This window comes from Cinclus cinclus, chromosome 14 (assembly GCF_963662255.1).
Source record: "Cinclus cinclus chromosome 14, bCinCin1.1, whole genome shotgun sequence".
Lineage (NCBI taxonomy): Eukaryota > Metazoa > Chordata > Aves > Passeriformes > Cinclidae > Cinclus > Cinclus cinclus.
The window spans coordinates 7,403,985-7,421,895 of record NC_085059.1 but is presented as its reverse complement, the minus strand read 5'-3'; the positions used below and the strand labels follow the sequence as shown (position 1 = coordinate 7,421,895).

Below are 17,911 nucleotides of genomic sequence, written 5' to 3'. Positions count from 1 at the left end.
AGAAATAAAGAGTTTAAACATAGGTAAGACATGAGCTCTTTCCCATATAATTTGATATGGTTTGTTTGCTTCATTGTGTTTGCTTTTTGTATTGTGCTTCTTGTGTAATGTTATGTTCTTCATGTACCATATATAGAAACATTTTTATGTGCTAATTGTGTGTTATGAATATGATAAGCATTAGCAGTTACAAAATGCAGTCAAAAAGCAGCCAAAAAGTTCTGACAGTAATTAGAAATTTCTAGTAGAATGCAAGTATAATGAACCCCAAGCTAACTTCTAGATAAACACGTCTCCCTGCTGTCTATAATTGGTTGAAATGGTCAAGGTAAACTACAACAGCATTTTCACAAATGCCAGAAAGGTTCACAAAAGCACTAATGACGGCATATAGGTCAAAAACTCATTTTCTGGTCATTAATGATTTTCTGCGCCCGCTGTCCTTTGCCATAATTTAGTTTATATTTGTTTTGCCAAACACATTTAATAGCCAACCTGTGGGGCTGGCTGTGTGCAACCACTAGAAGCAGTCCCTGCGAGTTTCAGGAGGGAGGCATAACCCTCCTGGATGTTGGGAGGAGAGCACTAGGTCTTCTGGATGGCTGCAGCATAGGAAACACTCGTGCTTCCTTTCATGCCACACCTGGGACAGGGAGGATGTTCACCCTGGAGAAAATCAAGGGCAAGAACAAGAAGAGCTCTTGTAATCTGTTTCATAGTGTCCTGTGCATTACCCTTTTAAAACCATACTTTCCATTTCTGTGATACAAGTTGATGCAATAGATGGTCTGGACTAAACAGGATTTCCCCTTAGCAATATATTTTGGCATAGTAACACCCCTAACTATTCTTACCTGGGTGAATTAATTCACAATTTCCTAATGATTATTGGTGATGCTGGAGTCTCCTCATTTGCTTCATCTAAGCCTAGTTTGTTTTTCATCTGCTTAGAGATTTGCTCTGGACAGCTTCTCTTTTGGTTAAACTTAAAGAAAAGCTGCTGTTCAAAAAGGAATTTGCTGTACCTGTGAGAAGAACAGGGAGAATGAGCTGCACTTGCTGCCAGGCCCCAGGCTCCCTCAGAGAGCAGAGTGAAGGTGGTGGTGACTACACATTCACTTGGGGGCTGGAGGCACAGACATTATTGGCAGAGGCCTCTGAGCAACACTGAATGCCATAGAAAATCTTTTTAAACAAGGTACAGTCCTTGGCCTCCTGTAATTCAAGTGAAAGATTACAATGGTGTGGAGAAAAGAGAGGCAGAGGTCTTTAATTGCTCAGATGCCAGTCTGAGAAATATTGAGTACTCATTTATAAAGCAAATCCCTGTTTGAGGTAACAGTCTCATTGATTCTCTGGGAGCACAGTGAGTGCATGTTACCTTCCAGCAGTCATTTTCTGACAAATTCCCTCAAAAATTTGCTTAGAGTCTTCCACTATCTGTTCCCTTACCTAGTTCAGGAAAGAGGGAAGGAGTATGGAACAGGTCTGCAGCTCCAGTGAGCTGCTCTCTGATCTGGAACCAAAGCTTGTGACTGACTCCCTGGCACAACTGCCCTGGGGGAGATTCCAGAGGAGAAAGGTAGGGTGAGCTCCATGGATGCACCATGACTGCAGGAGAGGAGAGGGAAATATCCCACGTTCTGCCATTGCTCTTTACCCTGACTGGTGTCTTACCCCATCCTGGTAGCAGCAGGGCACACCTAGGGCTGGCTGAGCGCAGAGGGGAGGGAGGCAGGGTGGGCACAGGCTGGCAGAATAATGCATGAAAACAAGGGAGATCCTTCCATTCCTGCGGGGTGGGCACTGTGTGACACTGTCACTGTGTGACACCACTGAGTCCAGCAGGACCCTCACTTCAGGTGCAAGCAGCAGTGTCTGTGCCCAGCTCCTGTCTGTGCCTGCCTCAGGTACCCGTTTGGCCAGGGTGAGGGATGGCCCTTGTTTCAGAAGGGCCAAGCAAAAGGCACCAACTGCAGGGCAGCCTCGAGCTAAGGTTGGGTGTATTTGTGAAGTGCAGCACAGCCCCGGTGCCACAGCAGTGTGTGTTCTTCAGTGTAAGGGGAAAGAAAGCATGGTGGGAGAACAGGGTAGAGTTTTGAAACAATGTCAAACATGCAGGTGTTTGTATGGCTCAGATACCTGAGAGACTAGAGGGATCTCTAAAGTGGAAAGAACTGTTTTTCTATGTTGCAAAGAAGATTGAGCATTATTTTGGAGGGAGGAGAAGGAAAGTGATAAGGTCGTAGTGAAGAGGTGCAGTCTGCTGTTGAAGATAAGGAGACGAATTTGGGGAATAATGAGATTGTGCTCTAATCTCAAGCATGTCACTAGTTTCCCTGCATAACTTTGTCTACACCACTTAACCTCTCTGTGCCTCAGTTTCCTCCTCTGTAAAATGGGTGCTACACCCATCTTTTTAAACTACTCTGAGATCCATGCATGAAATAAACCTGCCAAGTATTTTTTTGTTTATTGTATTTCTTCATCTCTAATTTCTACACTCCTAGACTTCAGCAGATGGTATTGCCTCTGCCTACTGAATTGTGATCCAACCAATCTCCTTCCTACTTTCTACAGTCTTAGAACAAACCATTATTGACCTAAACCCATGGCATGTCAAAGACTGGCATAGAGGAAAATAACTGTAGAAAGTGATATTTTGGGGCCTCCTCATTCCTCCAAATCTGGTCATGACCTCATGACCACAGTTATCTTGGTGTGCCGATGGATCCATCTGCCGAAAGTGGCGTTATTATAGTTTCAGCGATTCTGATCAAGAAATGGCTTATGCCCATCATAACTTACCTCTGTGTATCCTCACTCTTGGAGATGGGCACATTTGCCATGTGAAACTAGGAGTGTGGATATTTGGAGGCAAATATCTCTGGTTACTGGTAAGTAACCTTCATTTTTTTTCTTCCTGTCTTCATTTGTCTTCTATGCTTTGAAACCATCATTGACCTTATTTATGCTCACCCATAGGCTCCAAAGGCTGGAAAATTCACATCATGCTTAAAATCGAAATAAACTGAGTAAAACTAGCCAGGCAAGATTTTGAAAATATTTCTGCACTGCGGTTCTGTGTGTGTGAATGTATATATATACACACACACACATATATATATATAGTGAAGATTGACATTCCTCAATTTGCAGATGATTTGCTAAAGTAGTTCCAAAATGTGACAAGCTGTCAAAAAACATATATTTCAGAAGAGAAGTAGCTTTCCATATGAGCGCCCATTCCAATCACAAACTGAGGACAGTTTTTTCAATAACAGAAGGTTTGGAGTTAAAGTCAGACACTTGGGGTCTCTGGTTTTAGTTATATAACCAACTTCATCTGCTGCAAATGAGATTCTTGATAAGAATGAATGAGAACAAATTTGCTTTAGAAATAAATTTGTTATGCCTCTGCCTCCTGTTTATACAAGACCTCACAAATTTTGTGGTGTGATCTAAGTAACTCAGAAGCTGATTCTTTGATTTTGCTCCTATGACTTCTGCTTCCAAAGGAAGTTAAACCAGGTAGCAGGGAGGGGGGAAACAGATAAGCCAAAGAGAATCGACCCGAGCAGATCTAAAGGGCTAAAGAGATCAAGAGGGAAGACTGCTGTGCAGCTCTGGCATATTGGGCTCTGCTGTGCAAGGTTCAGTGTAGAAGGATGAGTGAGATTTAAAATTACAATCCCTCTGAACACTGACCAGGCCCTAATCAAGTCAGGTCCTCAGGTGATGGTCCTTCAGACCTCACCTCTGTACAAAGGTGTCAGACTTTCTTTCCAGATCTTTCTGTGCCTGATGAGTATCCAAGCTCTGAAAGCCTGTGAAGTTTCTAGACTGCTCAGCTGTTTCTGTTTTATGCTTTCTTTTTCTCTAAAGCAACAATCCCGCTCATAAATACTATCTGGCCGTGGACCCTGTTTCAGGCTCCCTCTACGTGTCGGACACCAATAGCCGACGGATATACAAAGTCAAGTCCCTCACGGGCACGAAGGACCTTGCTGGTAACTCTGAAGTGGTGGCAGGAACGGGAGAGCAGTGCCTGCCCTTTGATGAAGCCAGATGTGGGGATGGAGGGAAGGCAGTGGATGCAACCCTAATGAGCCCTCGAGGTAAAGGAGGAAAAGAAACCAGAGAAAATGAATGCGTGCAGCCAGGCTGGATGTGGAAATAATTATCTGGCAATTAAATCACTCCTTGCTCGGTGATTTTTATTCTGGGCTTTAATTACAGTGGATTGGCAAGTGTTCGTGCTTTGTTTAGTTAAAGCAAACTTTATTACCCCAGCACTGAGTGCTGCAAAAGGAGAACAGAACACAAATTAGCAGGGTACTGCTCACTCCAAGAAGCAAGCATGTAAACTGGGAAACTGATTAGCATTTGAGATGCAGTCTTTGAGGAGAGAAATTGCTTGCTGTGGCTTTTCCCTGAGTTTTTTGTCCATATATCTCCTTTTTCTTCACAGTCAGAGAAAAAATATAAAAGGATTTTTGCCCTTTCCAGTTTCTAATTTTTGACAAAAAGTTTTCAAGATTATATGGAGACTTGAGCATGTGTTTCTTTTTAAGGCTTTTATTTTTTCCTCTGTAGTTTCATCTTAATTGTAAGGGCAAATTAATCAGGTGGATTGTCATGTGTTTCAAACATCTTTGGGTTTTTTTAGTGGCCAAAAATAACTAGATTATCATAAAAGTACACAAAAATGGAAAGTCCAGTTTCTTTGTATAAGGAAGTAGTTTCAGTTAACATGTAGAAATTAAAAAGATGAGGCTGTATCTTCTCTCACTGCCCAGTGGGATGAGCACTGCAACCATTTGAAGACAGATTTTTTTAGATCAATATTTTATTTTCAGCCTGAGAAATGGACAAGGCAGTGCACCAAATCAAAGCAGAAAAGGCAAGTGAAAAAAAGGCTGCCCTCCTTCCCAATGGGCAGCAGCATCCATCTGTTCCTCCAAGGGAGCACCCTTCCATTCTGTGCCTTTCCTCTCTAAGGACTTACAGTGTGACAAGAATTGAAGCTTCCCATATTTTTTTAGGCTAGCAACTCCTATGTCTTTGTCTGGAAACACCAGATGTTCTTTCTGTATTTTTACTGCAACAGGTCAAAGAATTAAAAAAATATCCACACATAATACCATGTCCTCCTAGTTTTCAAAAAATTTTGCAGGTTTTTTTTAAAGATTTCTAAAAACTCTTCATCCTCATTAGATTATTCAGCTGAAGAAAGAAATGCCTCAAATTTCTGAGTAAAATTAGGAGATAATTTTTTAATTCGGTTTACGTTAATATATCAGAGAGTTTGAATCTAGAAACAATCTGATGTGTTCTGCTGGGTCTTCGGCACATATGGAGATGTCTGTGGTTCTCTTTAAGGCCCTGAAGGATAAACCTGCTTGATGCCATTTCTTTGGCAGAACTGTGGGTTGTTGGAGGATTCCGGGACCTGTGCTCAGGTTGAGAGGGAGGAGGGAACAGCGGAAGTGAACAAATTTCACCACCTCACAATATGGTGAAGAAAACAAAACCTGCCTTGACTGCCAGCAGCCTCACTGCCGCACTGATGCCTGGGTTTTATATTTGCAGGGATTGCAGTGGATAAGTATGGACTCATGTATTTTGTTGATGCCACTATGATTAGAAAAGTGGATCAGAATGGAATTATATCAACCCTGCTGGGCTCCAATGATCTAACTGCTGTTCGACCTCTCAGCTGTGATTCCAGCATGGATGTCACCCAGGTAGATTCTTACTGCATTTATTTTCCTCTCTGCCTTAGAAGTGATGGGCATCTATTTTGGATGACTGCCTGGCCACTTAAGAAATACATTATGCAGCACAAGATGATAACGTATTTGTTTTGTTACTGAAATGGGTGAACTATCCTTTTTGCTGTGGCTAACACAGTTTATTTATGAAACTATAGAAAAATAAGGTTGAGATAATGGGAGTTATTGTCTTAATTGCCTGTTTTTCTGTAATTATTGTAGAGCTTCCACAATGTAGCATTCATTCTTGCACAGAAACACAATTAGCCAAAGTTACAACTGCACGTAGCTTTAATATTTCCGAAAAACAAAATCATTGTTTGAAATAGTTGCCATTCATGACTTGGTTTCATGATTTACGCTGATAAACCCCGCACTAATTTGCTGTTGTTACACATGGAATTTTAAACACTAGGAGTGTACTTTTCAGTTTCGAGTTTTACAGTAATAATTTGTGCAACTCATAGGTACGGCTGGAGTGGCCTACTGATCTCGCTGTCAATCCCATGGACAACTCCCTTTATGTCCTAGAGAACAATGTTATTTTACGGATCACAGAAAACCATCAAGTTAGCATTATTGCTGGACGCCCCATGCACTGCCAGGTTCCTGGTATAGACTACTCTCTTAGCAAACTGGCTATTCATTCTGCACTTGAATCAGCCAGTGCCATTGCCATCTCACACACAGGAGTTCTTTACATCAGTGAGACAGATGAAAAAAAAATTAATCGGCTACGCCAGGTAACTACCAATGGAGAAATATGCCTTCTTGCAGGGGCAGCTTCAGACTGTGATTGCAAAAATGATGTCAACTGTAATTGCTATGCTGGGGATGATGGGTATGCCACTGATGCCATCTTAAATTCACCATCTTCCTTAGCTGTGGCCCCAGATGGTACCATCTACATAGCTGATCTCGGAAATATCCGCATTAGGGCTGTCAGTAAAAACAGGCCCATTCTTAATTCCTTTAACCAATATGAAGCTGCATCTCCAGGAGAACAGGAGCTGTATGTCTTCAATGCTGATGGGATTCACCAGTACACTCTGAGCCTCGTTACTGGGGAATACTTGTACAATTTCACCTATAGCAGCGATAACGATGTCACGGAGGTGATGGACAACAATGGCAACTCCCTGAAGGTGCGCCGGGATGCCAGTGGGATGCCCCGCCATTTACTGATGCCGGATAATCAGATTGTCACGCTGGCTGTTGGCACTAATGGTGGACTCAAGCTGGTCTCAACACAGACCCTGGAGCTCGGATTAATGACATATAATGGAAACAGTGGTCTCTTAGCAACGAAGAGTGATGAAACAGGATGGACAACATTTTATGAGTAAGAATGTTTTTGGATATATTAAGCATACATTTATTTTTCAAATGGTAGTGAGTAGGCCCTAGACTGACCCTGCTGCAATTTGTTGTAGGTTTTTCATTGATACTAAGGCCATTGCACCTCAGTCCAGGGTGATGCTGGAAATGGTTAAGTGGCTTTGTGATGGCATCAGTTGTGCCAGGTCCTTTGGGTGGGTGCTGATCCCTCTAAATCCCTGCCTGGGGTTTGAGTTCAGTGCAGCTCATCCCCCACCCAGCACAGAGGACTGTGTGCCATGGCCAGAACCCCAGCTTAGTTAAGCTGCTGTTCATGGTCAGCAGGGCTGCCCACAGTCCACAGCCAGAGCAGCCCAGCACTCCCCCTGCAGAGCTGCCTCTCTCTAGGAACCCTCATGCTGCAGCTTCTTTTGGAACTCAAATTATCTCTCTTTCTGTTCAGCCTCATATATTACTCATGGTTGTTAAAATGTTGATTAACTTCAATGATTGTTCATTCCTGAGACAAGTGAGGAAATTAGATACCCAGCTATCTGAGAGACCCCTGGTGTAACTTCCATAATTTGTAGATAACCCAAAACCACACTGGTGTTCATGAGCGTATAGATTAAATAGGCAGGACTTCCTCTTTAAATGAAATTCAGCTGAAGAGATGAGGTTCAAAAGTATATTAAAAATCTAGGAAAAACTAGTCCAATTTTTATTAATATTTATCCTATTCTTAGTAGTCTTACTGAGGTTTTGTGGTTGAAATAATTCTAAAAAGAGAAGCTAAATGACATATTCAAAAATATATTTGAGTATGGCAAGTCTGATGCCATATATTTTGTCTGAATTAGTTAATGATCAAAAAATACCATTCCCCAAATCAGTGAGTAGGAAATATGAATAAGGCTTTATATTTAATTGTAAATGGCAGGCTTATTTTCAAGGTCACAGACGAGCAATGGCACACACCTCTTAGTTTATTGATGCATTCAGCTTGGCCACCTGTTTTCTCTGTTTAGACAACACGTAAGAAATGCAGGAGTAGAAGGAGCTGTGCTCAGTGTGCTGGGAAGGGCTGCCCTGCCCAGCAGGGATGCTGCAGCTGGTTCCCTTTCTCAGGAAAGCAGTGCCCTCTCGTGGGGCCCTGCATGCCCAGCCACTCACTCCTCTCCAGCCTGGGGCTTCACGTGGGCAGGGGCTTTTTTCTCCTTAATATTTTGCAAAAATTATTTCCTCACCACAAATTCGTTACACGAATAAGTTCAGTTACATGACTGCACGACCTGCTGGTTATAAGCTCAAGTAAAAGCTCACTGGACTAGACGGAATAAAATTTCATATTATTGCTGACGAGATGTGGATGCCCTTCTAGAAAGATTTTTTTGTTTTTTTTTCCTCAATAGGTAGCCCAAGATTCAGTCATATACATTAGTCGTTTCTCAAAACACCAGAAATTAATTGTAGAAAACTAAGAAGTGACATAATTTAAAACTCTACGTGGAAATCCATAAAACGTTAAGAAATGTCATCAGAAAGTTACCGGTTACAAAACTGGTGTAATTGGTGTGTGAGAGTCACACCAAGTGCTAAGTTAACATGGTTTATTCGAAAAATTGTATTATGATTCCTAAGGAAATACAGAAAGTAGGGGCATTGATGAGATCAGCTGGAAATATCGTTTAATGTGTACATAGTGCTAAAGATTTTTTCCAAGATCAAGTAAGAAAAGATGTGCAACCTTTGCCTCAGGTCAGTGGAAGTTAAATACCATATTTAGATCTAAATATTACAGCCTGAGGTACTTAGATAATTAGTAACTTTGATGAGGCAGCAGAAACAACTTATTTCTCCCAGATTTGTACATACATTCTCATAAGCATAGAGCACATAGATGACAGAACAATAAAGACAGTATTTAAACTGAATATATAAACCTAAGCTATCACAGTCCACAGTCACTCAGTACTGGTTTCTGGTTTCTGTATGTTTTTTGAAACAGCTCCTAGGAGAAAATTCTGTATTCATTAGTCTGAAAATTTTTAGTAGCTATAACTTAACATCAATTGAATGAAGTATTCAGCCAATGAGATTTTATAAGGACAACAAAATAGTTTTCTGTGCAGTTACATTAATGCATTCATACAGACATAATCAGCACTCAAAATTGTTAATATGGCAGCAGAAAAGGAAAAGAACAGAGGTCTTTTAAGTGGTAAAGTACTACATGAGCTAAAGTTCTTACGAAAAACTTATGTCAGTGCATTTCTATCAACCAGACACTGAAGTGCCATGTTATCTTATCAGGTATATTCCTCTCATTTATCTGAAACTTTACCCTGAAAATGCTCTCAGAATTAAATCTATACAGTTAATCTAGTGTGCATGTGCACGTGCAGAGAGTTGCAGACAGGAGCTGGTTTGTGTGTGTGCACACTCCATACGCGATTTCTATAGATAGCATCTGTCCACGTGCGTGCAGCTCATTTGCAGTAGGAACAGCCAAGACTCTTCAATAATAGAACAGCTACCAGCAGGCTCACATGAGGTAATTTAAGCTTGGCTTGGGCATGAAGCACAGATCTTTGAAGCAGTTCCCAGTGGTATTCTTCTTGGTCTAGGGAGCGTCCTGAGAGAATGCTGCAGTTTTTTTCTTGTATCAGTTTTAAAAGGGAGAGAAAACAGGGATGTATGTAAATGCGTGTGGATCTGTGGCTTGCCCGGCTCTGTGTTAAGTCAGAAGCTGCTGTTCCTGCTCTCTGCAGTGCTGGATATGGTCCTGTCCTTCCTGCTCCACCCACGAGCTGTCGGGAGCAGGACTCAGACCTGAGACCGGGATGCTGGTTATAAAAATTGCCTAAGGAATAGAGGTGCCACAGCAGTGGCCAAGGGCCAGCAGCCCTCAGGCCACTGTCACAAGCCCACTGAAGGGATGCACAGATGCTTGTAGCTTCCTGAGAAGGTGCTGAGCGCTCAGCTGTGTCCTACAGGCTGAGCTATAGGTGTGGCCATGCAGCTCAGAGCCACCAGGCTGGCAGAGACAGCCACCAGCTTTGTGCCTGGTGCCACCCACAGCTATCCTGGGAAACCTTTGCCTGCTGGCAGGGGGGTTTTGGTCACAGTCAGCAAAGAGTTGGTGAGGTAGCAGCGGGGAGATGCTGTTGTTCGTTGGTTTTAAGATACTTGGATAAGGAAAGGTTGTTTGCCTTGTTTGCCCTTGTCATTTTATTAGTAGAAAAACTTGGTTTGAAGCCTTACTCTAACTGAAGTCACTAACAAAAGCTCAGGAATTATGGTGTACCCAGAGCCCACCTCATTTGAGAATGTAAAAGTTGCCGTATCAGACCTGATTCATCCAGGCTGATGCTGTGTCACACGCTGCAGTAGATAGAGACTGCTTCTGAAGAAGACACCAGGTCAATTGATATATTTTTCATTGCAAATCTTGGTTTTTTACTTCATTAGACCCGGGTTCATGGCATAAAGAAGTACATAATAATTTAATTCATATACAGTTTATTCTTATTATTAAAATGGCTGGGTGTTGTATTCTACTGACCACTCACTCTCACATAATACATAAATTTTAAAAAAACCTCAGGAATATGTCGCGTGAATTTTGTGGTGTGTAAAAGGTCTCTGTTGTATTAATTTTATTTTTTTTCACCTTTAAGGTATTTTTAAAATAAGGTTTTATTTTAATACAATGGACAAAGTAGCAATGCCTTCTTTATATATTGGTATCACATTGTGTATATATCATTTAGGTAGCAAATTTTTTATATATCTAATTCATAATCTAAATGGTCTTCAGATCTTCAAGGGCAGTACTTTTGTATGTATTTTGCTAAGTGTATCCATCTCTTGCAGTAGACAGCTAATATTGCTGCTTTCAAAGCTATGACCAGCACTGAGGAACACACCCCATGGCAGGGGTAAAACAATAATTTCTTGAAATGGCACTGGAATATTTTCATTTTTCTGCTTCAATCTCTGTACATCCACATCCATATTTACTTTTTAGACTGCCCTTACACTTTGAATAGAGATTTCCAGTGAGTAGCCCACAGCAATCCCCAGGAATTTTTCCTAGGTTAATTAAAAACCCAGCAATGTGAATGAGGAGTTTAAATTAATGTCTCATTTGCATTGCCTAAAATATATTTGCTGATGGGGAATTTCACCAGCCGTTTTTCTGGAAGTTCACCGAGTACTGCAGAGTCACACTGGAGACACTCATAGTTTTTTCTAGTTTGTCCTAAATAACACTGTCTGTGCTGTAAGATTTGACATCCAAGTGTTTCCTTCATCACTCTGCTCATCATGAAACACAGCACATACAGGCTCTTAAGGGGCCTTATTAACCTTTAAGATTCTTGAAATTGTCCAGTTTTTGTACTTTTCCCCTGCAAGACAGATGCTTGGCTGGATCAAGTTCTTCCTTTAGCTATTCTGTTGGAGTGCTTTTCAATATTTTATTGTGAAGACCTTTATAAAGACTTAACTAAACCCACTTTCATTATCTCAACATATTATCTTTTCTTAGTGTCTTACTGAAATGATAATATATCTATATATAAATATATATGTATCTGTGGAGAGAAACTTGTGAATATATTGAGAAAAATCATGCTGCTTAATCTTTCTTTGATCCTGAGATGCTTAAATGAACACAATGTATTATTGGTTCCTTTTAGGTCGCATGATGCTTTGTTTTATTGATTTCCTTCTTTGCCTAATACTTCCATTGGTTCTGGTAAGGCTTGGTGCTCCGCAGGTGACTTTTTCCTTCCTCCCCAATATTCAGTTGAATGGGTGCAAGCATTTGCAATGGATTTGAAAATCATATTTTGTTCATTTTAACTGAGGAGCCAATCTGTGTCTTAATTTTTTAGATATGCTGTAAAGTTCAGGTGGCCTAGTCTGAGGTTTCTTAATGTTTTAATTGTAAAGCCATGTTGAAAGCTCTGATTTTTTTTTTCATCTTTACAGCTAACCACAGCCTGCAATGAACTGAGCTAGCTCCATGATACTAAATGTGCTCCTCTTCTCTTCTGTTACTCTCAGGCAGTGCAATGGATTTACCAGTTCTCTTCCAGGCTTCCTGCTCCCTGCATCTCTACATTCCAAGGATGATCAGTTGGTTTCAACCTCTACCTAAACTTTTCCCTTTATCTACACAGGACATTTTTTCTTGCCTTTCTGCTCTCTAGAAGCACGCATGCTTTGGTAGCAGCTGTGTGAGAGACTCTTGCACGAGCAGAGAATTGCAGCGAGCAGAGTGTCAGACTGGAATGCTGATTTTGTTTCAGGTTCCCATTTCTCACCCCTAAGATCCAAGGGATTGCTTCCTTAGCAAATGTATGCACACAACTAGAGCATACTGCAGGAAAGGGGGAAAGGGTATGATTTGATTTCCAGCAGCATTCCTTCTTTCCCCCGCTCCTCAGGCTTTATACCTCTAAAGAAATTTAACCCAATAAAATAATGAAAAGCCTTTTTTTTCTTTTTTTTCCCCTTTTTTGTTTTCTTTTTCTTTTTTTAAATCTTTATGCCTCTGGAGCATTTAACTCATTTTCTAAGGTCTATTCTGAGTGCTGACTGCTGCCCCTTGTGCAACTCCAACCTCTGTCCTGTGCTTTTCATCTTTCATCTTTATAAGACAAAATACTGACCCCAAAATGCAGTCCAATAACACAGATAAGATCTAAATGAAATTATTATGTTGTCAATCTAATGTCTTTTTATGGCAAGTTTATTTCTTGATATGTCACTCAAGACCATACTTAGTTTCCACTAAGTATTCAAAAGCAAATGTGCAGTTATGCAATTGTTTATTGCAGTGTCCATCAGAAGTCCAATTCCTTAGAGTGAAATGCAACTATTAAAATGAAGACTAATTTACTAGTTATAATTGTTTGAGCCAAATATCACTCCATATATTCATAATAATTTAATTAATTTAATAATTTAAAATATACTAGCCAGGATTTGCACCCATGTAGTTGAGATCAGTATCTAAAAAATATCATTTCATCATTATAGACTTTTTCAAGAACAGAGAAATAGATATGGCCAGGATGTTCTTGAAAATCTGTTTCAGTCTGGGTTTTTTGCACAAATGTGGTGCATTATTAATACATTGGGTATTGAAATGAACATATATCCTCATGCTTTTTTGCTCTCACTAACTTTTCTATTAGCTATGATCATGAAGGGCGTCTGACCAATGTAACACGTCCCACTGGAGTGGTAACTAGCCTTCATCGAGAAATGGAAAAGTCTATTACCATCGACATTGAGAATTCTAATCGGGATGACGATGTCACGGTCATCACAAATCTCTCCTCTGTGGAGGCTTCCTATACAGTTGTTCAAGGTACCAAAGCACACTTCTCAGCACACCTCCTAACCACACACATAGCCTGAGAAAGCAATTCGCTAATGATTCGTGTCATTAGTACACTTATGAGCAGGGGGAAACCGTATAAGGTTTGCAAGAAAAACTCCCATAAAGCTTATTCCTAAAATGACAGGTCTTCAGGACAGGTAAGAGCCATTTCGCAGTCCTGCTTTGTGTCAAGTATGGATGGTCACTATCTGCTGGGGAAGGTTAGTCCTGCCACTGCCTCCTGGGTCAGGGTCACTTCACCCACTTGCATATTTCTCTGTACTTCCCTGCAAAATTGGCTCTAACTTCTGTGCCACAGAGATGCAACCTGACTGCTGGATATGGCTGCTGGGGTGATCCTTCTGGAGGGGCTCAGAGGAAGCCTTCCAGTAGGAAAAAATCTTCTAAATTTATACACTGCCGTTAATTACAGTGTAGTGTAATTAATGTAATCATTAGGGTAATCAGGGCAGTGGATTTTGTGGTGCCAGAGATGGCCCTTCCAAGAACAGTGTTACAGCCCGTGTGTGGCAGGAGGCAGCAGCAACACAGGTTCAGAGTTTGTGTAGAGCATTCCAGCACCACGCAGGCATTGTATCTGATGGAGTGAAGTCAGTTCTCAAAGATAGACTGAAAGGGATTTGGTGAGTGATGGGGCTTTTTAATTAAGATATAATGTCACTGGAATGAGAATATCATCATCAAACAATAGTCTCCTCCTGACATAAATGTCAGCATTTATAGACTATGATACCATGACAGGTCTGGTTACAAAGACTTAATTTCTCTTATACCAGATGATTAATTACAAAGATGCTGTCCTTCTGTCAGGTAAATATTGATGTGTTGCTGACAGCTGCACACTCTGGCACTCCGTCCTGGCTGAGAGGGGACTGGGCTGTGTCAAACAGCTGGAGAACTGCTGGCCAGAGATGCACGGGATTGTTTCTGTAACTCGTGTCCAGCAGAGGCCGGGTGTGCACATCAGGCCAGTGTGGTTCTGGTGGGGAGGCAGGGAGGCAGGACAGGGAGCCACTGTGGCTGCCAGCTTGCACTGCTGGAGCCTCACACCTTGAGGATTTAAAGCCACGCTGTCATTCTGTACAAGGCCTCTGCTTGGAGACAGTTTTTATTTAAACAGAGGGAAACAGAAAAGAAGAGGCACTTACTTCTTCCTACTTAAAAATGAGTCCAGCAATCATCTTCTTTTTCTTTTTGTTATGGAGTTTAATGCTTTGTTGTTTATCCAGCAGTTCAGTTTTCAGGAATTTTTTTTCATATCAGAAATAAATTACGTGGTTCAACACGTATCACTGTGCATTTTGACTGAGAATTAAAACTGAAGGGAAAACATAATGAAATAAACACAGTATCTCTCTGCAGGCTCACTGTTACACTACTGTTCTTTACATGAATCAGTAACATCTGTAATTTCCACCATAGTACCACGTAAATGGTAATTGCAGGCTGACTTCATTTAACATCAACAGGAGTGCAATAAAAAACCAATCAAATTAAGCTATATGTTTTCTTTATGACTGGAGTAGCTAAATTATTTTCTTTTCATTATTGCTGTAGATCAAGTGAGGAACAGCTACCAGCTCTGTAATAATGGTACTTTGAGAGTGATGTATGCCAATGGCATGAGCATTAGCTTTCACAGCGAACCTCATGTCCTGGCTGGGACTGTGACTCCCACCATAGGACGATGTAATATTTCTCTACCCATGGAAAATGGTTTAAACTCAATTGAATGGCGCCTGAGGAAGGAGCAGATTAAAGGCAAAGTGACCGTGTTTGGAAGAAAGCTCAGGGTAAGTAGAACCTGTTGTTACAATAATCACCTTTTCCTCTCTGGGCAGAAAATATCTTTTTTTTTATTTAAAAGAACATTACTTTTACTTGTTAAAAATATAAAACTCTGGGATTGTCTTTGGTGAGACACTGTTTGAGAGCTCAGTTGGCTGCATGGGCTCATCTGCTGCAATTAGCTATGGAGCTTCGTTACTAAAAGTATTCCAAAAGAGATTGGCAAAAATACCTAGAATATTACAGAATCATCAGTGTTGGAAGAGACCTTCAAGATCATTTAGTCCAATCCCAGTTCCACTGTAATTGCGCCAAGCCATATCCCCAAATGCCATATCCCAGTGCTTCTTGAACACATCCAGAGATGGCCCCTCCACCACCTTCCTGGGCACCTTATTCCAATGCATGAACACTCTTCCAGTCAAAAAAGTTTTTCAAATATATAATCTAATATCTGAACCTCCCCTGGTGCAACTTCAGGCCATTTTCTCTTGTCCTTGCATTTGATGGCAGAAGAGACTGGTCCACAACTTGCTAACTCCATTCAGGGACTTGTAGAGAGCAATTAGGTCCCGCCAAACCAACTTTTCTGCAGATTAAACACACCCAGCTCCCTCAGCCACTCCTCAAGAGATGTATTCTAGAGCCTCTCCCAGCTTCATTGCCCTATTGCTTGCAAAACACTCTGCCTCTCAAGGGACTGACAATCTGAGCACTCACCACTTGTAAAACTGCCAGGGCAGACTTACCCCAGCTGCTGCTGGGGAGCAAACACAACTACAGCATTCTGCTGCTGTAAAATCCCCCAAAAGACTCACTGAGACAGGCATGTTGTGTTTATTCCCTTTCCCAAATGGCACGATTGGAAAATAATTGCCATAATTACAAAATCATAAGCACAGGATAAGGAAGACAGTCAGGTCATGTAATCTATCCCCTGCCAAATTAAAGATCAGCTGCAGCTGGATTAGTCCCATTCTGTGCTTTGCTGGCCCAATTTTCACTGATTTTTTTGACTGGGCTACTTCAGTATGTGCAGTTTTGGAAGGGATTTGAGATACTGGGCAGAAAACTAATGTAGTGCTGATCAAGTCCTCATTCTTTCAACAGTTCTTTCACCATCACTGAACATGAGATCCAGTTCAGTGTGTTCAAGGTCACATAGTAAATGCAGTATATATAAGCAATTATGTAGTGATTTACAAAAAAAAAAAGGACTTAATTTTTTATATTTTCCTATTCTTAGCATCTAATTCCCAGTGTTAACAAGTCTTTCTTATTCTCACAAATGCTCAGACTCTGAGGGAGAGGGGAAAGGTTAGACAAAAAAACATTGAATGAGATTAGCAGCTAATCCTTCATGGCTGTGTAATTGATTTTGATGTGTTGACCTGCAGCAGTTGAAAGGAAGTGGAAAACAGATCAGCTCTGTATTTTGACTAGGTGTTGTTCAAAATAAAAATAAATAGGATGCTGAAATGAAATTGCAGTAATCCTAACTCTCAATGCTAAAAATTTAATAGGCGTACTTGTGGTAATTAACTGAAGCTAAACACATCTTAGTGCTAAAACCTTGCATGAGATAGGTTTTCTTGCATCATGTTTATGCAAATCAAAACAATGCTTTATCTAGCAACACCTCAACATTTAATTGTCTGGTGTTAGTTCCTGTAACAATAATCACATATCCATTTAGCTCTTTTAAAGGAAAATCACTGTGAGATTATCACAGGTTGAGTGGACTGAAAATGAAATTTGAAAACAAGGGAGAAAGCACAGAATTTATTTGCATCCCATTTATTATAATTCATCTTTATAAATTGTTCAGTGAAGGAAGCAGAACAAGTGTGCTGGAAAGCTGTGGGGAGCAGGTAACAGGCAGGGGCAGCTGTGGCACATAGTGACACAGGGCAGGGCACTGCTGCAGAGCTGACAGAGCACCAGGGCCACCTCCTGGAGCCCCAGTTCACAATCAGTGTGACTGGAAGGGTGGGCATCCTTTGGGACTGACATCTTAGCTGAGTACTTCACTCCCACTACTCTGAGGAGTATTTGCTGGATCCCATGCCATTGTGCTTCAGTAGTGAAAGGGGGCTTTTAAAAGAGATGGGGACAGACTTTTTTAAAGGGTCTGTTGTGGTAAGACAAGGTGTGGCAGCTTTATCTAAAAGAGGCTAGGTTTAAAGTAGTTATACAGAAGTTTTTTTATGGTGATGTGGTAAAGCACTGGCACAGGCTGCCCAGAGTGGTGGAAGATGCCCCATTCCTGGCAGCATTGAAGGTGAGGTTGGCAGGGCTCTGCACAGCCTGTTCCAGTTGAAGATGTCCCCGCTCCGTGCAGAGGGGTTGTACTGGGTGATTCACAGGTCCCTTCCAACCCAAAGAACAGGCTGACTGTATGAGCCCTCACACAGGGGTGCTGCCTGAGCCCAGACTCTGCCCACGTTGGAATGTGCACACCTGCCTGGGCACATTTAATGAACCTGAGAAAGGAACTGCACTTCACCTTTATCTTGTCCCACTCACTGTCTGCTGCTGTTTGCTGCACCACACGTTCAGTGTCTTGCTGTAGTTTCAGATAAAGTCCTGATAAGATTCCTGTCTGAAGAGTTTT

The 17,911-nt window shown here is 41.3% G+C and overlaps 1 protein-coding gene across 5 annotated transcripts in view; it reads left to right on the top strand.

The window, feature by feature from the left end:
* Nucleotides 1-17,911, top strand: part of TENM2 (teneurin transmembrane protein 2) — a 480,855-nt gene that overhangs the window by 453,003 nt on the left and 9,941 nt on the right. For 4 of the 5 annotated variants that reach the window (XM_062502010.1, XM_062502009.1, XM_062502008.1 and 1 more), the window contains 6 exons: nt 3-23; nt 3,886-4,118; nt 5,593-5,747; nt 6,242-7,116; nt 13,301-13,476; nt 15,067-15,302. In XM_062502010.1, the coding sequence (XP_062357994.1) occupies nt 3-23; nt 3,886-4,118; nt 5,593-5,747; nt 6,242-7,116; nt 13,301-13,476; nt 15,067-15,302 (1,696 nt within the window). The remainder of the gene's footprint in view (nt 1-2; nt 24-3,885; nt 4,119-5,592; nt 5,748-6,241; nt 7,117-13,300; nt 13,477-15,066; nt 15,303-17,911) is intronic. The other variant, XM_062502012.1, reaches the window with a different exon arrangement.